Below are 26,475 nucleotides of genomic sequence, written 5' to 3'. Positions count from 1 at the left end.
CCAATGAGCTGGGTCTGTAATTACAGGAACTCTTTCGCTCCCAAGAGCAGGGCCAAGGCACATAGAAAGTTCACCCCACTGCCCGGATGCACTGTGCGCACATACACACACAAGCTGCTTGGGTTTTTTTTATTAGCAAAAAAATAAAAATTTATTGTCCTCTAGAAAATCCATCCTGCCCTTGGAAACTGTGACACAGACTGCATTCCTTCCAGCCCCACATGCAAATTCACTCTGCCGAGAAAAAGAGTCTAAACCAGGTTTCCAACAACCAAAACACGTATTTACAGAATACGAGAAAGAACGACAGCTGAAATCACAGTCTATACATGGAATCAACAACACATTGTACACACCACGGATTACCATTCTGCCACCGTCTACACAGACTGAGGGATGCTCCTTCCCAATGCTCCTTCTCCGGGAAGTCCAAGAAAGAGATTGGTCAAGAACTGCCACCAGATCTACTGTAGTGTGTATTGTTTAACGCACTTATTTTGTTTTAACATCGGAAACTACAGCATGGGGAAGCCCCATAGATATCTTTGATCCACAGTCACTAATTTGCAGGAATACTTCACTTTTGCAATACTTTTCTTGACACCAGTAACATCTATTTTCTGTCTGCAGTGCTCCAGGGATTATTATAATCCTGGAGGGAAACACTGGTAAGAATATTCTGCCTTCTGGGAGGAGGAAGAGGGAACAAGAGGATGAACTGTGGCTAGTGAACAGCAATGAATTCCTGAGTCCATTCAGCGTTAAACTCTTCCTCACACGGTGAGGAATTCTCTTCATTGTCTGAACTGTGCAAGCCCTTGCTAGTGGCTCAGGTTAAGCTTTGGAGATGTATGGAAAGTAAAAACCCCTTCTGAATGAGAACAGCTGCAGAGGTCCTTTTGGCGGGAAGATAGAATGCTGTGCTCCCTAGTTGGGCCATTTCCCCGTATCATCTGACTACTATGTCACATACCCGCATGCCACAGTCTGGGTTTGGCTGGGTGTCCATAGGGCCGGGAGATGAGCTAAGCATGGCCCCAGTGTCCCTAGGCTATGTAAATGCACTGTAGCCTCCCGAACACGGAGAAATTCTCAGGCTCACGGCTATTCTCTAAGGAGATTTTCTAGCTTTTTGAAGTATGTATGTAGAATATTGTTGCTCTAATTCATCTGTTTCAAGTGGACAGACTTGTATAGTTTTCATAATAAAGTACAAGTTTATTGACCTTTAAGAATACTGTGGTTTCACAACACAATTAATACTCCCTTCCCTCAAATCAGGGCTAGGATGCTGCCAAGCAGGCAGAATTAGTCACTGAGGTCAGCGTTTCTAATGAACCCTTCCAACGCTACAGGACATTTTGGGAGGCAAATGCTACTTATCCAATAAGGACTCTGTGTGGAGGGGTGGAAGCTATGGGGGGTGTTTCCAGACATGCCCTATCTATTCAGCATCAGCGAAGTGGGCTGCTAATTCAGAAGGGCTGGAAATTGTCCACTTTGACTAAGACTTTTTTTCTTTTAATGTGACTCAGTCCATAGAAGGGTCCCCTTGGTCTGATTTAATTATTCCATTCATTACACTATGGACTTTTCTGCTCCAAAATACACAGCCCGTGACAATACATTAGAGGGGCTGGGTGCATTAGCACCAATATTTCAGTAAGCCCCCTTTTGATAACACACAGAAGCTGGCCACAGAATCCTGTTGCTTTAAGAGCAGCACAGTGACTCCATGCAGGGATCACCTGGCTCAGACGATGTAAAGTCAACAGCTGCTAGAGAGAGTCAGAGACTTTGCCCTTTTTTTTGGCCCTGTCCCCCAACTCATACTTATTTTCTTATTAATTTCTAGGAAGAAAAGGGCCCCCAAATTATTTATCAAATACACACAGATCAATTTCTCTGTTCCATCTGGAGCAAAAGAAATCATTCACATTTCAGAGATTTCATGTTGTGAAAGAGCAGCAATTAAAAATTCATAGAAACCTAGCTTTAAAAAGCCTTTGTTGAAGGACCAGAGGAAGGAGAGAAAAAGTCAATGTGTTTGTACAAAGATACAAAATACAATGTATTGGGGAGAGGGTCACACTTCACACCTGGTGCTAATCCCTTCAACCTGTTCTGCTATGATTGGTGTGGGGCAGGGAAGAATCAGGATTTGAGGGCAGGGAGGGGGAGGATTTTTAGATTATTTCCAATTTGGATTCTTTGGTCCTTCTGGATACGTACTAAACAGAGAAACTGTGTTTTGCTCAGAAGGCAAACCATGTAGTTCTCCAGGTTGGAATTTCTCTTGTACCCCACTTGGCTAAGCAATCTGCCAATGGGGAAAAGTCTGACCCCCCAGCATGACCAGCTAGTTCTGCATTACTAAGGAATTGCCAGATCCTAATGGGACAGACATGAGTATGCTGATCATGGGTCACTGTAACTTTGGGAGGAGAAGGGAACACATCCATAGAACCTCTCCTGTGGGAATCAGTTGCAATTATGCAGCCAGTTCTCTGGATAAACTGATTTGTCCAGAGAGCACGGGGTCACAATGGACAATCCTACAGGAAGGAAGGAAGGAAGGAGAGTAATAAACCACAATGTTAACAAAAACAAACATTACACATTAATTTCCATCCAGTAGCCACGTGGGCTGATCAGCTTCAGAGCTTATAAATATTATAGACCTGATTCGAGAGTTTATTCCCTATTAGTTTTCCATTAGTTACCAAAACAGTTTAGTAAATTTCATTTTCATTGGGTTTTTCCTTCCCCCTTTTTTTGTGGTTTTTCATTTGTTTTTAAAAAAGAATTTTCATACATTTTAACAAATGATCTTTCCTTAAGATCAAACCGAGGCAGGTTCGCAGGCCTTTGAGACCAGTCCCACCTCATGGCACAGACATTCAAAGGCTATAACCAAACAACATGGCCACAATAGTCACCAGCAGTATCGCTCCATACAAAAAAAATTTTAAAAATTGATGCTAGTTACAATAAAATACACATGGAAAAAAGCATTTTTACCAAAAACAAGTTAATGGGGAGGAGAAAAAAAAAACAACTACACAGAGCTGCACTTAGAGATCATCTGGGAATGCATATTAACCCCTTCCCTGCAGAGGAAGGATGGAATCATGGAAGCAAATCTAATTAATTCCTTGCATTAAATACGAAATACTTTGAAAGTTTCTGATAACAGTTTAATTGTTCCTATTAACAACCATGGGCTGCTGGGGTTTCCGGTGCACTTCCAGGGTGGGGAAGGTGAGTAAACTAGCCCAGATCATCCAGAACCAGGAGTCACTGATGGGATTAAAGACCCAATCATGCAGTTTTTAATGCAGGTAAAACTCCCAGACAAGGAGGTTATGGTCCTTTCAGACAGAACGGATACTTATCAATGTGTGTTATAGTGTCTCTGCAGTAGGTGCATTAAAAAACGTTTAAAAGAGAAAGAGAGACTCCGATGGGAGTTTTGCTCCTGCAGATACGGCAGGATTGAGCCAAAAATGGGTAATAATAAAACAGTGTCAAACTCAGGCCTCAGATACGCACACAGTGTGAGCCGTGCATTTGTACCTGAGAGGGGAGTTTGCCCCATTAACGGCAGCCTGTTTGCAGTGCCCCACAGCCTGCCCGCCCCATACGGCGAAAGAGAACATAAACAAATTAATGACCTGGTTGGCCAGTTGGTTGGGAACCCAGCAGGTTATTGCCTCCCTCTGAAATCAGAAGTCAATTTACATACTGGAAATGGTTGTAGAAAAGCTTAGCTACTAGACAGGGTCCTGGCCAGTGGCATTTTGTTTTTCCTGGAGGGAAACAATGAACTTGAACATTTGTTGCTGGTGTAGGGCTAATCTGGAGGTTCCCATCTCTCTCCTTCCCCACCTAGGAGTAAACTGCAATGCCAGCCCAAGTGAACAAGTAGAAGGTAGCATGAGCTCCCCTGCTGATGGTGCTGGGAGGTAAAGATCCATGGTGCTCACAGCAGGTCAGATCCCCTAGAAGGATCCAGCCAGAGTTTGCAGAAAGCTGCATGTTCAAAAGATGAACCTGCACAGCAGGAGATGGGAGAGTGAGAGAGCCCAAGGACACCGGAAGATATTCGTTGCATCAAGGAAAAGGAATGTCGTGGAAAAGGAAGTGTGTTCATGGGACCTCAGTTCCTCCTTTCCCATCTGTCCCCATTACTAGAAGGAGATTGAGTTTGGTGGAACCATATCTTTCCTGTTACACTCCCCAGGTCCACCTGTTGTCTGCTAGACACCTGCAGGCTGGACTCTATTGCTAACTCCACCAAGTCACCAGGAATGTTTGTACATAATGGCTGGTGGTTTGAGGATTTTCAATGTCTAGTTGAAATTAAAGTTCTTTTCCTTTCTCAACTGACACAATATCTTGTCCTAGTAACTGTATAATTAACCTGTGGAACTCTCTGCAACTGGACATTACTGAGCAAACTAGCTTTAGTAACGTTTCAAATTAGTGTTATACATGTATGTGAATAAGAACTGTATCTGCAATTACACTAGCTAAGTTTAAAAGTCACACGTATTATCAAATATCATGCTTCAGGGCATAAAGCAGTCAGCTGTGATCAGGAAGAAATAACTTATACCTGTCTCTGCAGCCTCTGGCATTGGCCACTGTTCAAGGCTGGAATAGATGGAGCAGTGATTTGCTCCATGATAGAAATTACTTTGCTACCACCGGCATAATGCTGTGTCAACAGCATGAATACTAGTGGCACCTGTAGCAAGAGTGCAGCTGGAGATCAGCAAATGGAACTTTTATCACTGTCCTGCGAGCTGCCTGCCTGTTTTGGCTGAACAGCCTGTTAGTGAAACAGAAATAAGTAGGTTGGTGTGGATACCTCTGTTTACCATGGCACAGCAATGGCTCTGCTCATGGAAGGAGAACCCCTCACAGGGATCTTCTGAGAATTCATTACTGAAAGTGCTAAATATTAACCAGATGCATGGGCAGAGAAAAATTACAAACTTCCTGAGTTCTGTGCCCTGCCTCAGAACCCAGGAAGAGCTCAGGCTTCACCTTCACCCACCAGACAATCATGGAGAGCACAGAGCTGTGGGAACCCTGTTATCCTTGAGGCAGTGACGCAGGAAATATCTGGCCAGTTCAAGTACAGTCATCACCTCCCAGCTCATCTCCCACCCTGACATTCTCACTCACCAATTAGAATCTCTTCCACATACGAAGCACGTCCCCAGACTACCATCCAACCTGAAGCTGAATACATCTCGACAAAGACGCCATCGGGGGAGAGACAGAACCTGTGGTTCCACCTCCCTTCTACAGATTAGCCTTAGCTTGCCGGCTGGGCAGTATTTCTAAGGACTCTCAAACCCAGGACCCCCAAACAGACCTATAATATACACTAGCCACTGGCCTGGCCTGGCCTGAGTTGCTTTAAATTCTGTATTTTTTCCCTTTTGTTGTTTTCTTACAAATATACAAATTGTGTAAAAAAAACTTCTAAAAAATGAACTTTGTTGTTTAAATGGACAGGCAAAGTTCTTGTGTATTCAGAGATCAGCAAGCATCCGAGCGAGCAAAGCTCTAACCCAGCAGACACCCAACAGGGCTTCTGTCAGTGGGGATGGCTTTAACAAGCTGGGTCAGTAAAAGAGTGCAGGTTTGAAGACATGATCAAGCAATGGGAATTCATCTCCTTCCTCCCCCATGAGTCCAACCCTCACTCTGGAAAGCACCTGGAGGCCCCTCTCCCCAACTCCAAAACCCTCAAAATAGTCAAAAATTTGTTATATCCTAAATAGAAAAGAGGAAAAACACAGACTCTGCACAAATGGCCCTTTGTGCTGTATTAACAACAGCTCTCAAAGTTCCTAAATGGTTAGAATTAGTGGGGAGTGGGAGAGGGGCAGTTTAGATTGGGGATGTAAAATATTAAAAAGTGCTCTGCAACTAATTTTTGTTTTTAATATATATATATATATACATACACACACACATATATATATATATATATATATATATATAAAGTTAAAAAGTTCTATGTGATATGAGAAACCAAGTGTCCTTGAAGGGTCACGACTGGAGAGTGTGTGGCCTGTTGGGATGGCAGATGGGGCATTCGCCCTCCTCGGCACACATTTCACACAGCACGGCATGTTGGCACTGTAACACCACCCGGTTCTCCTCCTGACACTTAAGACATTTCACTGATTGCATCTGAAATACTGCCTGCAAGAGAGGACAAACCAAAACACAATCATCACAAACAAGGAGGTGCTGGGGAGAGGGAAAGCTCCTCCGCCGGCACACAGTGGAGTATATTCCCCTCAGCTTTGTGAAGTGAAAGTGAGGCTGCACAGGCTGGGTTCCTGGGTACTTCTAGGTTCTATTCCCTGACCTACTTAGATTTAAAATTGTACTCTAGCTATAGCCCTGACCTCTGTAGCTGTACAGACCAGGGCTACAGCATTTGTTTAACCATGTTATAACGCAGTTTGACTAGATCCACTCAGGCTGAGCAAAAAAGTTGCTAACTTCTGTTTTGGCTGTATAGACAAGGCCTTAGATCTCTACAGACCAACTGGAAAGTAAGAGGTAAGCGGAATGCTCCCACCCCAAGGTCCCTCATGCTCACCTTGTCGACTCTCTCCAGGTTGGCACGCAGCTGTTTCTGTAGGGTGTACAGTGTGGAGAGTGAGAGGGTCTCTAGATCAGAGAATGAGCGAAGGAGCTGGGGGTCCTGGCCAGCATGGATCCTCTCCAGCTCCTCCTGGAGTTTCTTCACTTGCAGCTCCAGGGCTTCCCTCTGCTCCCGGACCAGCTCACATTCCATGTTCGCTGTGCTGGCGCGATCATTGGCTTCCTCCGCTTCCTTCTTCCAAGCATCACATGCCTGAAAGTCCCAGCAAAAAGAGAGAGTCAGTATAAACCCTTTGCCAGCATCCAAGACCAGCTAAGACTCCCTTTTACTTATCTACCTATTTAGATTCACACCAATTTACCCACATGAAATTTACACCCCCTTAAAGTCAGTGGGCCAGATTCCAAGGTGGTGTGTGCACTGGCATAACTTGAATGCCGAGAGACCAGAGAAGAGGTGTAGCAAAAAAAAAGTGGCTAACTGAAGGATGTAAGAAAGTGCACGTTAAATCAATGTCACGCTCTGCAGTAACTAAGGCCTTGGCTACATAGGAAAGTTGCACTGGTTTAACTCAAGGTGTGATTTTACACCAATTTAATTAAACTGGTGTGAGCCTCTGTATGGAGATTCTTATTTCTGTTTAAAAGTGTTTGGTTTCAGTTTAGCTTGAACGGATTCCTAATTGACTACGTTAAAAGGAAATAAACTTGCTTTAAACTGAAATATGAAGTGTCCACACAGTCTTTTGTACCAGTTTAACTAAATCGGTTTAAGATGTCCCCTTTCGTTAAATTGGTGCAACTTTAGTGCGTAGACAAGGCCTTACTCCTTTCCAGCTCCTAAGCACATGAAGTACACTAGCTCTCATTCCCTTACCCATTGGTAAGTGGGTGTAAAGAGGTCTAAGGGATTCTGGCTCCAAGAGGGTCTGAATTACATCACCTCACATCATCTCTAGGTTCGGAAAAGCCTCTTTGGCTATGGCCACATCCTCTGCAAATTGCACTGTACCTGTTTGGCTTGTTTCCAGGACTCCTCCCACTGCTTAATTGTGCTGTTGGCTTCATCCAGTTCTTGTCGCAGTCTCGTCAGCTCAGCAGCACCTGGACCTGACAGAAACGCAGGTGAGGTACTGGGCGAAAAACTCCCAGAAGCAAAGTGCTCCCATATGCTGCTGTTCATCCCATTTAAACCTGTTTCACGAGGAGACAGAGAGGGTTATGTCACAGGTGTCGGAGGTTTCCCCACTTGTTCCCTGCCCCTGTGAAATCCAGGGCTCACAGTGAATGTTTAGGAAGCAGAGGATTGTTTTAGGAACCAGTTCACTCCTTCAGGAGACAGTCATCCATTTGGGGACAGCAATGCTCACACACTAAAGGTCTCACACTTTTAGGTAGCTGAGTGTGTAGTTTGGGAACTGATGTCTCCTGCCACCAGACAGAAGCTCCCCTTGAATGTGGCTCCGTCTACACAGGCTATAAAGAGGAGTTTTTCAATCAAGTTAGCTTACCCCAACTGAAATCCCCCCATTTGCACCTGTGTGAGACAGTTTAACTTCCTCAGGATCATTTCAGCTTGTCATGCAGTAGCCTAGTTAGGCGTACGCTAGCACAGCGGTTCTCAAACTTCATTGCACTGTGACCCCCTTCTGACAACAAAAATTACTACATGACCCCAGGAGGGGGGACTGAAGCCTGAGCCCGCTCAAGCCCCACTGCCCTGGGCAGGGGGGCCAAAGCTGAAGGCCAAGGGCTTCAGCCTCTGGCAGGGGCCTGTAACCTGAGCCCTGCCACCCAAGGATGAACCTAAAGCCTGAGCTCCGCTGCCCAGGGCTGAAGCTATCAGGTTTGGGCTTGGGCCCCGGGAGGTGGGGCTTGTGCCCTGATGGGGGCTGAGACTTGGGTCCTGGGCTCCAGTAAGTCTAATGCCAACCCTGGCGACCCCATTAAAATGGGGTCATTGGGCATCTTGACCCACAGTTTGAGAACTGCTGCGCTACCTCGACTGCAAACACCCACTTTGTTTGCCTGAGTAGACAAAGCCAGGTGTGACTTCTCCTTCGGATTCCACAGTAAGTAAATCAGTGCCACGCATGCCATCTTCGAGCACTAAGAGGGCAGTGATCTAGCTATAGCCACATTCTTAGCCTAGCATATTCAAACCCATTTCCCCTCTCACAGTAGGGCTCAGGGCCTTGGGTGACACAGTGGAAGGAAATATATGATAAACAAGGCCACACATTGGTCATGGAATCCAGGATTTGTGCCTTGCCAGTAAAAAAAAGTCTCTGTTTTTACTCAGAATGAACCTCTGCAGCCCTCATCCAGGGCAGAATCAACAAGAAGTTGAGGGATGACTGCTGCACACACAGCAGAGAGCTCTGGGTACTCAGGCCTTGTCTGCTCACCAGCTTGCACCAGTTTAATGAAAGGGTTGTTTGAAAGTGATGTAGTTTAGAAGTGATTTAGCGGCAAATCCCTGTGTGGACACTCTTAAATCAATTTAAACCTGGCTTATATAGATTTGTCTTAATTCAATTTCTAACTGCATTAAGCAGAATTGATATAAATCAGGTTTAAATCAGTGCAAGAGTGTCCACACAGGGGTTTGCACCAGATTAACTCAAACTAATTTAAAGACCAAATTTAAGTTAAACCAGTGCATAAAGACCAGACCCTAGAAGCACAGCAGAGAGCATCTCAGTCAGAAGCAGCACTCAAGAACCAAGAAGCTGGTTATCCTTGCTGGGCAACTCAAACCCAGTGGCAGAAATTGGTTAGTTTGGGGTCTCTACTGCTTCTTTCAGGGCTTGTCTACACTACAATGTTGTACCACTTTAACTAAATTATAAAAGTAGCACAACACCCTAGTGCACATGCAATTATAACGGTGGAAAGGTGCCTTAAACTGGTATAGCTTATTCCTGTATGGGAAGGGAAATAAACTATACCGGTGTCAGCAACTTTTATAGCAGTACAACTTCATCCACACTAGAGGTGGTATAATTATTTTTTGGGGGAAAAAAATCCCATCACAACCGACATAGTTATGCTGGTTCAAAAACTGTCCCTAGCCTCCCACAGCTCTCATCTCCTGCCTCTAAGGAGTGAATGTCTGTCCATTTGCCCTCCTGCTGGTAAAGCAAAAGGATTAGCAGTGGGGGAAAGTTTAACATTTTATTTTTATTACTGTTCTAGATTTCTTGAAAGGGAATTTGGCAATGATTAGGTTGCTGGTGTCCTGATACCACTGCCTATCATGCTGACCAATGAAGTCTCACTGTTTTCTTGTACTCCCCTGCCTGTCTGGCTCCATCTGCTGTCTCTTGTCTTGGACTGTAAGCTCCCTGGGGCAGAGACCATCTTTTTTGTGTTTGTACAGCAGCTAGCACTATAGGACCATAACTAGGGCTCCTAGGCACTACAGTAATACAAATAATAAATAAATAAAGGTAATAACTATTCACACTAGGCATTCTATCTCAGCTACATTCAATGAGCTGCATGGACAAGTCCTACATTCTAAAACAATAAGTTACTATGTCAAAAAACCTTATCAAAAGCTGAAAAGACTCAAATTATTCCCACTCCTCTACTGTGTTCTAAGCTGTATTTTGCTTTTTAAAAAATTCAGATCACGAAATGCATTTTGCAATTTTATTCCATTTCTTTGATTCTGCACTCTGTGTGATTATATGAATACAAACTATTTAATGCTTTTCTGCTGAAATAAAAAGTATAGCTTTATTAAAATAATTTTTTCTGTTACATTTCCCTTTTCTTACTGAAATTGTGACTTTTCTCATGAATAAAAACCAGCTGTAATTAAATACCATTGCCTTCTGATATGTCTTTTCTTATTAATGTCATTGTATAAGCCGTTCAAGCAAGACCAAAAAGAATGCGATTACAAGATATGAGACACAGCGTTGTTAGATGCATGGAGCAATGGATTAGCAAAACATTTTACTGAGATTTAGCATTGAAAATTAAAAAATCTCCCGAATTTGATAGAAAAAACGAGGAGTACTTGTGGCACCCTAGGCCTGGTCTACAGGGGGGTCGACCTAAGATACGTAACTTCAGCTACGCGAATAGCGTAGCTGAAGTCGGCGTATCTTAGGTTGAGTTACCTGGCCGTGAGAACGGTGGCGAGTCAACCACTGCCGCTCCCCCATCGACTCCGCTTCCACCTCTCGCAAGCTAGAGTTCTGGAGTTGACAGGAAGCGCGTTCAGGGATCAATTTATCGCGTCTAGACAAGACGCGACAAATCAATCCCTGACAGATCGATCACTACCCGCCTACATTAAGGTGAGCTATTATCATATTAGCCCACCTTAATTGATTGATCTCGTTAGAGCTGGTATGACAACCCCCATTTTTTCATGTTCTCTGTGTGTGTATATATATATATATATCTTCCTATTGTATTTTCCATTACATGCATCTGATGAAGTGGGCTTTAGCCCACGAAAGCTTATGCTCAAATAAATGTTAGTCTTGAAGGTGGCACAAGTACTCCTCGTTCTTTCTGCTGACACAGACTAACACGGCTACCACTCTGAAACCAAATTTGATAAGTGCTCTCTCACTATGGTCTAAAGGAAGCCCTACCGCCTGTTGTTGTTGTCATACACATTGATAACTCAAGAGTCACTGTAGCATTCAGCCTATCACATTATTTGATTTCTTGAAATATCTGTGGGTTCTTAACAGATCCTGCTCCCCCATTCTGCCTGTGTTGTGCCCTCAGTGTAGGGGGCACAACTTTGGGAGTGGAGGTGGGGATGGAAGGGAATGTGGCTGGAGCACTGCTACATTCTGCTGAGCGCAGATTGTAGAATGGCAATATGAAGGGAACTGCAGCTGGGCATAGTCTACAGTATGCTTGAGGCTGCTCTTAATTACTCCACGGGCCAGTCCAGCCCCCATTTGTTCCCAAGAATTGAAGGTGGCCTAAAACCATCTTCCCTTCTCCACCTCAGCTCTGTTGCGCTGAAGATCCAAGCTATAATCACTTGCCCTAAGCTCTGAGCAGAAAGAGATGCAGTCTATTTGTCTGAGCACAAGATGGGGAGCCAGGAACTCCCAAGTTCTCACCTCATCAAGTCATCATTAGTGCTAGGTGAACTTGGGCAAGTCACTTAACCTTTCTTCTACAATTTCTCTATCTGTAAAATGGGGATATTTGCTCCCTCTAACACAGAAGTGCTGTGAAGATTCATTAATTACATATTGGTAAAGCAGCTTGCAGTTTTGTTGTTATTATGGGAAGGAGAGGTATAAATGGCAACACTGAAAGAAGACATTCAAATTAAAGTTAACTTAAAAGAAAATACTTACATGGTATAGACACGTATGTACATGTAACACACACACTGTGCATTTACCTAATGATCCATGAGAAGTTGATGTCCCCAAGAATGTGTTTTCTGATTGGCTTAAGTGTCCCTGGGGCTGATGGAGGAAATGCGATGATAGGCTGACCGGTGGAGAAGGAGAGGCAGAGTGAAAAGAGGCGGAACTTCCAAGGGACCCAGGGATATTTACAGGAGCAGAACTTTGCAGCAAACTCCCACCTGGACAAAGAACACACAAAGAGGATGGGAATGTATGATCATGAAGTATGGACCAGAGGACAGCACAGGAGTTTAGAACAGCAGATGTTAGCTTCCCTCTCCTCATCAAAAAGGGGAGCCTGGGAATTCCCACCATTTCCCTTCTACATTACACAGCTCTCAACCTTCAGAAGGGGCACTGAGGCCAGCACCCTTCTGGCCAAGTAGAAACAGATGTGACTCCCTTCAGAATATGCCAAGACTGCTGGTCAACTGGCCAAAACAGAGAGAGGCTCTCCCTCCAGGCCCTGAATGCACTCCCCCTGCAGAGTTCACAGTCCCTGCGAGCCTACGGAAAACCATTTGTTTTAGATATCAGGTGAGCAGCTTTGGAATGAAAATTCACTTGCAAAATTTCTTCTTCCTTTTTTTAATACCAATAAACTATCGGCAGTCATGAGGAAGAGGATCACATCACCACTCGGTCAATCTAAAATGAGCAACTGGCTTCAGCTGTACTTGAAAGCTTGCAACTAGTGGTAACAGAATCGAGCTCCACTACACCAGAGAGCAGTCTCCTCCTGCTGCACAGATAGCTCCAAAGAGTTTTCTCCCCGCCCCCCTCCACTTGATACTGACATATCCCAGCTTCAAAGGCAATAGTTAACACCCAGACCTAAAGGGAGTGACAGAAAGATCACAATTCCTCTATTCCATGCTTCTTGTCTCGCTAGGCCAACAAGGCTGAGCTGTGGCAGGAATGGGGCCCTCAGAGCACACAGAATCTGGATGTTGAATCAGTATGTTGATCCTTTGAGGGGGATCGGATCTAAAATCGTCCACAGAATGGAGTTTGGTTTCTCAGGTAAGGTTCTGAGCAGTAGCTGCGTAGGCAAATAATAGCCATTATGGAGACAGCATTAGCTCATACAGAAGAATCTGTTTCATTGAGTAAGGGGATGTGGCAGCTAGGCACCAATGCTCTCTGCAAAGAGTCCTGAGATCTATAACTTCTGAGCCACTAGAGACAGGCAAAATGGACGTTGGTTCAAATGTCACATACAGAAGATGAGACATACATTGTATGCTTTGATATAAGGCCATTCACTATCAAATGATCCTGTGACAGTAGAACAGTATTGCCAGGTCACTGGGTTCTCTGTGACTTTTACCGGGATTTTCCTCAGGAGATGTGAGTTGCTATATTTTCAGCTGTTTTTACAGCTCCCAGACACATTTTAGATGGTCGCTGTTTACAGACCAAGACAAACAAAACATGCTCATCTCAGAAACATTCCTAGGCCCCGGGCAAGAACTCATCTCTGCTAGCCATGGAGAGTGAACTTTTGCTCTCAGGATTCTCACTAGTTGCCTGAGTTAGTTACAACTGTTGCTTCCAACCAATAAATCTTTTTTGAGGCTGATTTTAGAGCTTTGTGGGGGCTGGTTCAGCCTAGCTGATCTGGCAACACTGCTTGGCGATGATCAAAGAAAGCTCTGTTGCTTTCATGTACCTATCATGATGCCACTCGTGTGGGGCACCGTGCTGCTGTCAAATGTCTTCTCCAGGGCAGCCACTCCGAATTCGTTCAGGTCCAGGTCATCCAAGGCAGATTCTGCCGGACACAGAGGTACCAATTATGTTACAAAGGACCAAAAACTTCAAGAGATAGGGTGGCCCAAAGAGCCTACATACTGCAACAGCCATTGCTGTCTACTGGGCAGTGTACTCAGCCCTACTCTCGATCCTGTGCAGTGTCGCTATTAAATGATTTGTTGTGAGTCTAACAGGCAGCTTTTCATATTGGTTTCTGTTGCCTGACCCGATTCCCCAAGATTTTATATCAACTCGTACCCAACAGTTACATGAAAACAGACATACAAATCTGAAATAATAGCAATCCTCACAGATCTCCCCCATAGTGACATTCTGGTTCTGGCCATACTATGCAACAACACCTGCCAATGTTCTGTCTGGTTATGGCTAATGCTGTATCGCCAATTTACTGAGGAGAGGCCTAGAAATGGACTAGCAGCAGCAGGCAGATTGCAAATCAGGTCTGAGGTTCAAAGACAGTATAAGGTGAAGAAAGCTTACACAGTGCCTGCCAAATGCTATATCTAACCATATTATTAAAATATACCTCATCACAGACCTACAGATATACATATATTTATATACATACATACCACCCGGGCCTGTTTATTTGTATTAACTACTTTTATTGTTGTAATTAATTTACATGAGAAATGCTGGCTCATGAAAGAGGATACAAAGAATCTGACTGACAGAACAGCAGTGACTCCCCTACGGGAGCCCCTTGCTCTACTTTTCTAGGGACTTTGTCCTACGCTTGGAGCTCTGGATGGGGAGAGATCAGCATTCAGCTGACCAGCCCCTCCTGTTAAAATCCTCAAAGGGAAAATAAAGAAGTTGTAGCTGTGGAGACTGTCACTGGGATTTTCTGCTCTACACAGTGTATACCCAAAGTCTGACAAACCCACGCACTCTCTCAGGGCCAGATGTTATTCATATAGAGTGAAAATCACCCCTGCGCAGAGGGCCAGCTTACGATCTATGCACCATCAAACCTCTCTTAAGCACTATTTTGAAGGTTCAAGTCGCACTTAAGGAGTGCATAGCCCTTGTGCTGATCCTCTGTGCAGGGGTGAATGTCATCCATAATGACCTGCAGAAAAGATCTGCCGAGCCATAGTCATAGAAACCCTAGAATCGCAGGGAAGTGTGGGATAAGAAACTAGAGCGCACTGTAACATCCTTCAACCTCATGGCTGCAACATGTTATTCCAATTCTCATGTCTGAAGAGCCCCTCCTGAGGGCTCCACTCAGTGTAAATAAACAAGCAGTGTTACCTATAACAGACTCCACTGTGTCGCTGGTAGGGTAGAAAGGAAGGGCATTGGCATTCATGCCTGGGATGCTGCTGGTGCCAGCGGGACTTGGTGGTGTTGCTGCCAGACTGGAGGTGATACTGGAGGAGATGCTGGAAGTCAAAGGGCTCCCCACTGGAAGAATCCCCAGTATGTCCTGAAACAAGAAGGGGGAGGTAAGAAATTAAACATCTACAAAAAAATCACTTCAATAACATGCAGCGATATGGCATCAGCCAAGGCTCATTGGTGAACATGTTCTTTGCTGCTTCCATTCAGACAGATGGTTACTGCCACCAGTGGGGGGGCGGGGAAAGAGGGAGAGATTAACTGTTTGTGTTTCATTTCTACAAGTTTGTTTCTTTTTAGCCTTACAAAGATCCTTCAGGCCTCACTGAAACGAACTCACATGAGCCACAGGTAGTATACAATCAGGGATCTAGGTCATTCACTCAGCAAACACATTTCCTGGAAACTGACAGGGACCCTCTCTCTGCCACAGTCCAGAACTGTGAATCTAGCCTGAACTCACACAGGCCTTGGCCTTCACACACAAGTCTCCAGAAACCACTGGAGGGCCCTCCTTCTCAAAAGGTCATTTCTGACCTAGAGTGCCCTGACTCTGTCTGGCCTGTCATTGGCTTCCTGCTGATTCATTTGGCTCCACAGATCTGGCTAGCGTTCTCATTTGAGGTGGGGTGAGCTCCAAGCAAGGTCTCAGAGCTCTGTTGGCATTACTGTACCTGTTTGGGCTGTAATAGAGGCTGCTCCTGGCTCCTGTATTCCAGTGAATGGGATTTTATTTTCGCCTGCTGCAGTAAATAAATGGAACAAAAGATAAGCAGGGGGATTAACAGCTAAATTGGAAATGGCTGACTGGTGGCTTTTGGAGAGGCCATGAGGAACATGCACAGCTCCCACCCCTTCTATTAGGCTGTCCTGGATGCTTTAGAATCCAAAAAGTGGGGCTGGGTGCTTAACAAATGGAGAACCCCCACAAATCGCTCGCCCTCTCAATACACGGACATTCTGCTCATTTATTTATGGATCTATTGCAATTATGTTTGCATTTAACTGAATTCCCTTTCATTAACATTAAGAACTTAAGAATATGAGACCAAGTGTGGATTCCTTTCCATTGCCCATAGTATCTGCCATTCTCCAATAAAAAGAGGGAGAATTGGTAGGAAGCACATTACATTTTTATTTGCTTTTGGAATTATTTATTTTTGACAACATACTTTACTGTTTATTCTTCTACTTCTCCAGACAAGGTCCCAATCAGGATTGCTTAGTTTAAAAAGGAAAGGGAAAAGAAGTGACATCAATTTCCCCATCTGCAAAATGGGGATAATGATACTGAGCTCCTTTGTGGAACGCTTTGAGATCTACTGATGAAAAGAGCTAGGGATTATTACTACTACTACTACAAAGGGATGTAAAAAAGATGGGGTAGAGATCAGCCAGACTCTCTTACTTTCATTTCCCATTAACAAAAACAATAAAGGCAAATGTAACAAAATTAAAAAGCAACCAAAAAATAGACTCAAGGAAATCATTTTTTTAACCTGTGGAACTCAATGCCATAATAGATGCCACTGAGCCAAGAGCTTAGTGGGATTCCAAAACAGAGTGGATATCTATATGGAAAAAAATATATCCACAGTTCCACTAGCTTGGATAAAAAAATTACAAGTGATTTGAAGCCTCTTGCTTCAGGACATTATTAGCCAACCACCAACTACAATAACTGGGGTCAGGAAGAAACTTCCCTCATGAGCATGTCATTGCATAATGGTTTATTATGGAGGTTTGGCTGCTGTTATCCTGCTGCATCTGTGATAGAAGGCAAACATGGGATCAATTACACACCCTGAGGCTGTGAAAAGGTGCCCAGGATCTGCTCTGCTTGTTTCATTTACTGGGCAGGATCCTTGTGATTTAGAGAAACACATTCCAGACATAAAAAGGGCTGCTCCTCATTTTATTGAGAGTACAGAGAGTAAACAGATCTAAGAGAGTAGGAAGAAGGGGAGATTCAGGCATGATGCACAACAGTATCACACAAAATGAAGAACTTGCCTGCCATGATCTGCCTCAACTTTTTCGATCACCCTTTCGGGGTGAGGGAAAGATGGGGTGGAGAGTTAGACAAAAAAAAGTTGTTAAGAAAATGATGAATGATTGACTGCTGAGGATGGTCACTGTAACCAGAATGAATAAAGAGGAGAAAGACCAGCAGTCGAGCATAGAATTCCTCTCTTGTTTTACCTAATTGATTCATTTTCTCTCTTTAATCTGCCCACTGCGGGCCACGGTCTAGTGAACAGGCAGGTGAGATATGGACTCAAAGATCTTTCTGTACTGCTCTCCCTAAATAGCGCACCGTGTGTATGTGGCAGTCACAACTGAACTGATCTCAGGCTTGTCTTTCTTTGTGTGCAATTGATGCTGTGTTATGTTAGTGTATCTGCGTGTGTTTGATAACAAGCCTGCTAGATTACCCAGTGCATCTCTTCCTTGCTGACACTCATCTGAACGCAAAATGTGACATAAGCAGGACTCAGCAGTTAGAGTGGAGAGAGAGAGAGACGCACACATACAAACAGAATCAGTGCCCATTGTTTTTCCCATCCTTGCTGGGAGGATTCTTACCAACATACCTGGCAACGTTGCAGCTAAGCCTCACTGAAGGTTTTTAATACATTTCAGGGCCAGCCCCAATGTCTGCAACTCTGAATTTGGTGCAACACCAGTTAAAACTTGACATTTTTCTCCTTTATGCCCAGGTACAGTAGTAAAGAAATGCCTGTACTCCTGAATAACATTAGAGAGTACAAAACTAACCAAAACAGGTAGAAAAATTAGAAGTGGAGATTGAAATTCTATCTATACTTTGCTCTGTTGAATTGTGGGGGAGGAAAGAGTGGTGTAAATTATGGATGAAACACAGAACAAGCTACATACAGCCCAGAAGAAATCTGCTATGCAGCATGCTTAAAGGCCTTTACAAACACTAATAAAGTAAGCTGCACAACCCCACTGGGTGGTAAGTATTATCATGCCCATCTTACACCTAGGTAAACTAGAGCATGAAGAGGTTAAGCAACTTGCCAAAAGGACCCAAAGAAACGCAGTAGCAGAGTCATGCACAGAACCCAAGAGTTGTGACTCCGAGACCGAGCTGTACATCACACTCCATCCTCACTGCATGTGAAGGGGTGGAAGAGGATCAATACTAAAAGGAGTTTAATTGGCACAGCTTTTCCAGTCTTGTGTCACAATCTGCATGAAAACTCCGTAATGAAAAGTTACTTGTGTTACTTGCTTAGGAAGCCAGGCCAGATATTCAGGTCTCTTGGCTAAATCTGCTGCCTTTCTTTTTTTAAAACCAAGTATCATTTATCCAGCTACATTCAGATTCTTTTACTTGTATTGTGGTCGCTTTAGCATGCATGCTAAGCAACCATCATGTTTTACTGGGCGTGTGTTTTGGATGACATACTACTCATGCATTCAACTGAACCGTTATGGAGCATCACACAAAGCCTGGTTCACCAATGTGAACTTTAATATGGACGGCCCAGATCCGTTCAGGGTAGCACAATGACAACAGAAAATGGCAGAAGACAGATCCTACAATTTTGGGTCTTTGCGTAGTTTTCTGCCAACTGTACATTTTCATTTGGGGGGGAAAATGTAAGAATCCATCTTTCGTTTTTTTGAGAAGAACATTCTCAATCCTTTGCTGTTAGCTAAACATAGGCTGATGTCTTAAAATCACTTTAAAGATGAAGAGTTATGTAGGTGTTAAGTGTTATTATTATTATATTATATTATTACTGCTCTGTTAGCTCACCCTTGCCAAAAACTATCGTCAACCAAACAACAATAACAGCAAAGGTACAACTTCCCCTCCATTCACCTCCAAGAGAGAGGAATGAGATGGCTCATTTAAATACTATCACTATGAAGTCTACATCATACTCAGGTTACAGAACTAGGCAAAAGCCTCTGACCAAAATGTTCAAATACGAGTGCCTAAAGTTGGGTGTCTAATTCCTGACCTGATTTTCAAAAGTGCTGAGAACCTGCAGGACCCACTGAAGTCAATGTGAACTGTGGACTCTCAGCACCTCTTGAAAATCAGACCACTTTTATTTATTAGATGCCTAAACAGGGATTTGGGTGCCTAATTTTGGGCACCTCCATTTGAATATTGTAGACTTTTCTTTACAGGGCTTTAGCACAGTTCAGTCGCATGGTTACTATATAACTTGGCTGCGTTCACATAAGCAACGCCACACTATGTCAGAGCATAGTGCAAGAACACAATGTGTTCGTAGTGCAGACTGGGCCTCACTCACACACACTCATCTCGAGACAGGGCCCTTTTAAGTGTCATATTTATATTCTCTCCCCCTTCCTCCCTCAGGTTGGGCTCTTTGCCCATGTTTTCTCCAAAGCAGGGTCTCCCTCGGGCCTGGTCTCTGTTGACAGGAGACTGGGGTTCTCTTGGCCTTCAGTCTTGGAGCTGCCCAGTTACTCCTTTTCTGCAGCACTTGCAATGGAGAATGAGCATGGGGCTTTTCTTTTGTTTTTAAACAACTGCTACAAGCTGCTGTACTTAGCAGGGAGATGTGGTGGAGTCACAGCCAGCTCTGAACTTTGATCCCAAAGATACGTTACATAGATTTGCAATTCCCGGTTTCTTAAGCCATGCCCATGTTAAGCAAACACCAGAACTGTTTTTGAAAATGGTTTAAATCAATAGGTCTTAAACGCTGTCCATTCCACAACTAAATCATTTTAACTAAACCAAAGAGTGGTCAAGACTAGCCTCGTTGCAGGATGGAAACATGGCTCTTTCACTCAGCTGTAAAAAAAAGCATGTGGGCACAAATGGCATTAATGACTTCTAAACCATGTCATTTTTTCAAGACCTTGTTTAAGCTGGGGATTTCAATTGTTTGTATTGTAACAGAAGTACAACGTAGACAGTGCTTTTTAGGCTTAATGCTAATTTCTTCAATGTAATGTAGACAGGGCCTAAATGTGTTCAGATTAAAGGCAGATTTTCTGGGCACCCCTGCTTTCAGTAATGTACAACCATATCTCAGGTTGCTAGAGACCAGCCCTCATGAAAAGATGTCTGCGAATATGTCTTCTTCAAACCCTAACAAAAATCTACTTATTGCGCAAGCAATAACATCAGCAACAGCAATTTACAGAACATCACTTTACAAAATAAAGACGAAGCCACTATCTCTGTCCCGGACACAGATGAGTCATCAGTTTCGGAAGGGAAAATGCAGAGAAATTAACGGTAACACCAAGGAAGTAAACTGATGGAAAAATTGGACCTGAAGGTGGAAAAGGTGGCACATGGCAGACAAGAAACAGGAGATTGTTCTAAGCTTAGGAAGCAGTATGATGAAGGCTTTAAACTGAGAATGGAAAGAGACAAAGGGAGCAGTTATGCAAGAGGAATGACAGTTGAGTTGTAGGTCAGGATGAGATTATGTGGGGCAAGTGAGAAGAAGTTATTTACCCTATGCAGTAACTGATGTTCTTTGAGATGCCTGTCCTTGTGGATGCTCCACATCAAGATATGTGCGTACCTGCAAACTCTTGATGGGAATTTTTGGTTGGCAGTATCTGCAGGTCCATGCCTGCACCCTAGATATCCTTGTGCTCCAGTATGAGGATATAAAGGGGACGGACTCGCCATCACTCCAGTTCCTTCTCAGCCATGAATGCCCAGCGAAAGGACTCTGAGGCAGAGGGGAAAGATGGCGGATACTGGAGCACCCACAGGGATACACTTCTCGAAGAACTCCAGTTACCGTACAAGGCAAGTAACCTCTCCTTCTTCTTTGAGTAGTGTCCCTATGGGTACTTCATGGCAGGAAATTCCCGAGCAATACCTCAGTCAGAGAGGAGGGTGCTGAAGAGGTGGATTCAGTTTGTAGAAAGCATTACCGAAAGCCGCATCGGTTCTGGAAGCAGGCATGAGAGAGTAATGCTGGGAAAACATGTGCACTGAAGACCAGGTGGCTGCCCTGCAGATGTCTGAGATAGGTATGTTTTTCAGTAGGGCTACAGAGGTAGATTGACCGCACATACACCTTTTGTGGATCCTTACACCAAATTTAGAGAATTGAGGACCCACCAAGGTACAGACCCACGCTTGGATAGACTGCTTGTTGGGGCTGTAGATGGTTCTCATCCAGGCTTGAAGACACTGAAAGTGTGGTCTTGCTAAGGGTGTCACAAATGTACAGGCTTTCATATGGGCCAGAAGTTGCAGGCAATCCCTTGCTGTGGTTTGCAGGCTCTGTTGTACTGTTGAAATGAGGCTGGACATTGTGGCAAATTTGTTCTTAGGTAAGTATACTCTGGCAGTGGAGGAGTCCAGAGTGGCCCCAATGAAGTCCATTGAGTGGGTGCGAGGACAGACTTTTCCACACTGAGGCAGAGGTCCAGTGAATGGAACAGAGATTGCTGTCTGTATCTCAAGAAATGAGAGACCTTTCAGGAGCCAATCATCCATGTAGGAAAGATCATTATTTCCATCTGGTGAAGATGGGCTGTGATGGCTGAGAGGACTTTGGTAAAGATTCCTGGGGCAGTGGAGAGGCCAAAGGGTAGGATGCAATACTGGTAATGGTCCTTGTGCACTAGGAAACATAGGATAAGTCTGTGTGAGGGGTGCATGGCTATATTAACATAAATGTTCTAAAGGTAGAGGGAACAAACCAATCTCCTAGATCCAGGGAGCGAATTATCACTCATAGGGTTACCATTCTGAAACACTGAGAGCAGATGAAGATGTTTGAAGTCCTGAGGTCAAGAATTAGTCTCCATCCCCTGTTTTTCCTCAGGGCCAGGAAGTTCCAGGAATAAAACCCTTTCCAGATAAAGTCTGGTAGAACAGGTTTGATCTTATGTTAGGAGGCCTCATGAGACCACCATGAGAAGGGTCCCTGAAGATGGATGGGACAGGGGAGTTGGGGGGGCTGGAAGAAACTGAACTGGGTGGAACAGGCAGTAGAAATCACCTCCAGGATCCATCTGTGTGAAATGATGAGCTCCCAGAAAGGTAGAAAATGGGAGAGACAATCCCCATAGCAGTGGAGGGAGGGAAAGGGTCAAAATTGTTGTTCTGAGAATGTTGCCGACTGGGACATCACTGTAGGGGATGGCCCTTTCTTAGTGAACCTGGACTTCTTCCTGGGGGGCTGAAGGGGGAGGTGTTTCAGACAGTCTTGGGGGCTGGTAGTGGATGGGATCAGAGTGATGAGCCATTTGTGATCTACTGTATTTTCTTTCTGCTGCAGGCATTTAGATGCCCAGAGATCAGTGTCACCAGGGGGTCTTTAAGAGAATGGAGCAACCTGTCCATGGCATTGCTGAACAACTTGGGCCCCTCAATGGGAAGGCTCTTGACAGTCTTTTGTTTCTCCTGGGGGAAGCTGGAGGAATTCAGCCAAGAAGTTCAGTGCAAGACTACTACTGTAGCCATGGAACATGCAGCTTTATTGGTGGCATCGAGCAAGGCCTGGAGAGACACCTTAGCAACTGTCTGGCCTGTTATGAGGGCTTGAAATTGTTCCCTCTGATCCTGAAGCAGGTGTTCAATAAAAGATAAAAACTGAGTGGTTTCTAAAATCATATTTTGTCACAGGGCTCGGTTACTGGTTACTCTGAGCTGCAAAGAGGCTGAGGAGTAGCTTTTATGGTCCAGAAGGTTCAGCCATTTCAACTCCTTGTCAGATGGCTTTGAGCAGGACTGATGTTGCCTGTTTCGTTTGTTAACAGCCATGACAACCAGAGAATTGGTTGTACGTTGGGGAAAAAAAATACCCTGAGCCTCTGGATGGGAGATAGTATTTTTTGTCAGCCCATTTACATGTAGGCAATATGGTAGCCACATTGTACAGCCTGGGGCCAGCAAAGCATTGTTGATGGGGAAGGTGATTTTGCCCTGAGGAGATGTACCTGAAGGATGTCCAACAGGGACCGTTGGTGCTCCTGTATCTCCTCTTGATATTCATTCCATAAGGTCTTGAAATGCCTTTAAACCATTGGCATAAGATGGTGGGGGAGGCATGACAGCCTCACGTGGTGAGGAGGAGGATTTGTGGGAAGATGGTGTTTCTTCTTCCTCAGCTGGTTCTTGCTCCTCTGCAAGAGCCTCCTGTAGAGCGGGATCCAAGGGAGACGGTTATTGCTCCTGGTGTGTCCTTTTATGAGATATGACCATGTAGAACTGGTTGCCAAAAGGGGCCCCTGGGTTCCAATAAGCCCACTGTGGTGGGATGTAAGGGAAAGGGGCAGGGCTCCATAGCTTTCTTTGCCAGGGCTGCCAGCTGTATCTCCTGCCAAGAGTTTCTTCCTTAGAGTGTACCCCAAGGGAGAGATGTGGCATGGGAAGGTGGAGGAACCTTGTATAGACACGTCAGAATAGGATGAGGTGTCATTCTCAGTGACCATCAGAGGAGCAAGTGGTGCTGCTACCAGTGACTGAGTTAGTACTGGGGTCTGGAAAGGGTCCTGTAACTGCATTGGTACCAGGGGCTGATACTTGATTGGCTGATGAGATGGTACCAGAGGATGTGTCAGTACCAGTGGGAAATTACTCTCGGTACCCTCAAAACATTTGTGGGAGACTGGTGACTGTGTCAGTACTAGAGGACAAGTCACTGCTGAAGATGGTGGAGTCAGAGGGTAAGTAGTCTTGTGACAAATGGGCCTACAAATTTACTCAAATTGGGAGCTCAACTGTAAAAAATACATAAAAATTCGTAAGATGTTAAAATAACATTTAATAACAAATGTTGATGGGAAAAGGTATGAAAGGGAGACGGAATAACTGAATTAATCTAAATAAAAAGGCCGGATTGAGATGATTCAATGACTGTGTTGAAATTGTGCTTGTAAAAACAGGAGAGGTAGAGACGGAAGATAACAAGCCAAAACTGGTACGTCTGAAATTAAGCTGAATTGGCGGACAAAATAACGAGGAGTAGGCCATTCCACCCATTACTCCCTTTTTGGGTCCTTAAAAGACAAAGAGTTTGTGGGGAAAGTATCAAAGAACAAAAAGAAGAACAGATGGAAAGAACCAACAGAGGCTCCTGGCGCGAACTTCACCACCATGGCTGCCGCTGCCACCTTTTCCTGGTGGGCCATCACCATCCTGACGATAATTTTACATGAGTAATTATAAAAATAAAATACCAAAAAATTAAGTGAAGCTTAGCAAGCTGTGTCTCTAGCTAATGGAAAATGCGATGCTCCATCTCGAGTCACAGTTCAGCAAGAAGTGTAATGACAGCGGGTCCACCCTGCCTCATATTCTTGACCCAGAGCACATGGATATCTAGACAGCAAGTGCAGACTCATGAATGCTGCTCACAAAATTCTCCAATCAAGAGTGTACAGGCTCATGCACATTCTGATGTGTAGCACTCCTATTGACACTACTTGAAGACCAAGGAGCCTCAATTTAATGTGCAAGCCAGGGAAGAGATTCCAGAAAGGTGATATGGTTGGAGCAGTGGGAGAGGAAGAGGACTAGCAGTGGTGTTTTAGACAGACTGGAGAAGTGAAAGGTGACAATAGCAGAGATCAAGGTGCAGTGATCAAGGTGACCAAGATGTGAACAAGGATTTTAGCAGTGGAGAGCAAGAGAGGAAAAGATTAATTCTGGGATAGTCTACATCCGAAGAGAACCTGGATATGGAAGGAGGCGATATAAATGACATCAAGTTGCTATCCAATGGTAATAGAAAAGGACAGAAGTGGAGAAGGACTTGAAGTGAAGAAGAGAAGCTAAATTTTTGACAGACTGAGTTTGCAGTGGCAGCAGGACACCAAGGAGTTGATGTGAGATTGAATGGATTGACAGAGGTTGGGAGTTGAAGAGTAGATTTGGGAATCAAACACTGTGGCAACAGTGTGTTACTTTTGTTCCACAGATGGAGGACTCAATCCAAACTAAGTCAGGCAATTGCTCTCCACCACCCAACACTCCCTTCTTACCTGGCATTTGAAGCTCTTCAGATACTCAGCCCCCACCTGATCCTCCCGCTCAAAGCCTGGTGCTTTCTTGTAGCTGCTGGCTGCTGTTACTGAGTCTGTGGGAAAACCAATGCTCTCCAAGCTGTGTTGTTTCCCAATGGCACCAGGAGGGGACCCACATATATTAGATGGACTTCCAAGGCTGCTGTTCCTACAAAGCATCTAATGGGAGAAGAAAACATAAGGGTCATAAAAAAGGAGAGTTCAAACAGTCAGCAGCACTGAGTCAAATGATTCCTAAGGACACTGATTCTCTTACTTCCTTGTTTGTGCATTAGCTTCATTGATGGTCAGCACAAACAGACAGATTTAGACAGCCAGTAGGGAGAGCACAAAATACTGTTTGTGTGCAAATCTCACAAATATAATGTCTCTTTGTTGTAATTTCTCAGCAACAGAGAGGTAGATTTAGCACAGTGATTTGTACCCTGAGGCTCTAGAGACACTTCAACCCCTCTGCAGCCTCACATGCAACTCCTGGAGTTCACAGGCCTGATCAAAGCTCTTCTCATTTTCCTTAAGCTACAGGGTGATTCAGGTTAGGATCCTGCCTGCAGTCTGAGGATGAACAGTGTTTTAACCCTGTTAGACAGTAGCAGCATATATGCTACAGCATCTACTAGTGGAGCTGCACCTGCTGGCCTGAAAATCCTAGCGTAGACAAGGCCAAAGTATCGACAACCAGTGTTAAAACAGGGCTCTGCAACAGGTTCTCTCCTTTAGGCTACAACTATGCATCATGCATTTAAACAGGATTACTTTTGCAACTTAGAACTATGTTTGCACATGCTTGTTGCTCCCAAAGTTTGAAATGCTGCATAGAGAGGGCTGGAGATCCAAAGAGGGAGTGCTGTGAGCGTCCTACAATCCTTTGATTTTTTACACAGGCTGTCTGCTGTTTTCCCTCCCCTGCAGTCACTACTTACCGTGGTGGAGGTGGGGCTAGTTGGCAGAGTTCCTGGTTTATTCCACACCTACAGTACAAATACAAAACAGAACATGCCATGTGAGGTTGGTTACTTCACTGAGTATTTTCCTTTGATTAATTACTCATGTAAAATTATCATCAGCAAAGCTATATTTGTTTGCAGACTACAGGTGAGTCACATCATACGCGCATTTAACTTATGCAAATTCAACTATACACGCTCGGGTGGGGGATTGATCTAAGATACGCCACTTCAGTTACGTGAATAACGGAACTGAAGTTGACGTACTTAGATCTACTCACTGCGGTGTCGTCACTACGGCGAGTTGACTGTTGCTGCTCCCCCGTTGACTCTGCCTGCACCTCTCGTGG

At 44.4% G+C, this 26,475-nt stretch overlaps 1 protein-coding gene across 8 annotated transcripts in view; it reads right to left on the bottom strand.

Annotated features, from left to right (window-relative positions):
- Positions 1 to 261: 261 nt before the first annotated feature.
- Positions 262 to 26,475, bottom strand: part of UNK (unk zinc finger) — a 68,225-nt gene continuing 42,011 nt past the window's right edge. For 4 of the 8 annotated variants that reach the window (XM_073312099.2, XM_073312094.2, XM_073312100.2 and 1 more), the window contains 9 exons: positions 26,102 to 26,149; positions 25,137 to 25,337; positions 15,833 to 15,901; positions 15,072 to 15,246; positions 13,711 to 13,812; positions 12,029 to 12,217; positions 7,649 to 7,830; positions 6,632 to 6,889; positions 262 to 6,225 (listed from right to left, as the gene is read on the bottom strand). In XM_073312099.2, the coding sequence (XP_073168200.1) occupies positions 6,070 to 6,225; positions 6,632 to 6,889; positions 7,649 to 7,830; positions 12,029 to 12,217; positions 13,711 to 13,812; positions 15,072 to 15,246; positions 15,833 to 15,901; positions 25,137 to 25,337; positions 26,102 to 26,149 (1,380 nt within the window). In that variant the 3' untranslated portion in view covers positions 262 to 6,069. The remainder of the gene's footprint in view (positions 6,226 to 6,631; positions 6,890 to 7,648; positions 7,831 to 12,028; positions 12,218 to 13,710; positions 13,813 to 15,071; positions 15,247 to 15,832; positions 15,902 to 25,136; positions 25,338 to 26,101; positions 26,150 to 26,475) is intronic. The other 4 variants (XM_073312095.2, XM_073312098.2, XM_073312097.2 and 1 more) reach the window with 4 other exon arrangements.

Source organism: Lepidochelys kempii, chromosome 14 (assembly GCF_965140285.1).
Source record: "Lepidochelys kempii isolate rLepKem1 chromosome 14, rLepKem1.hap1, whole genome shotgun sequence".
Lineage (NCBI taxonomy): Eukaryota > Metazoa > Chordata > Testudines > Cheloniidae > Lepidochelys > Lepidochelys kempii.
Note: the sequence above shows the minus strand (reverse complement) of the source record. Positions and strands in the feature narration are given on the sequence as shown.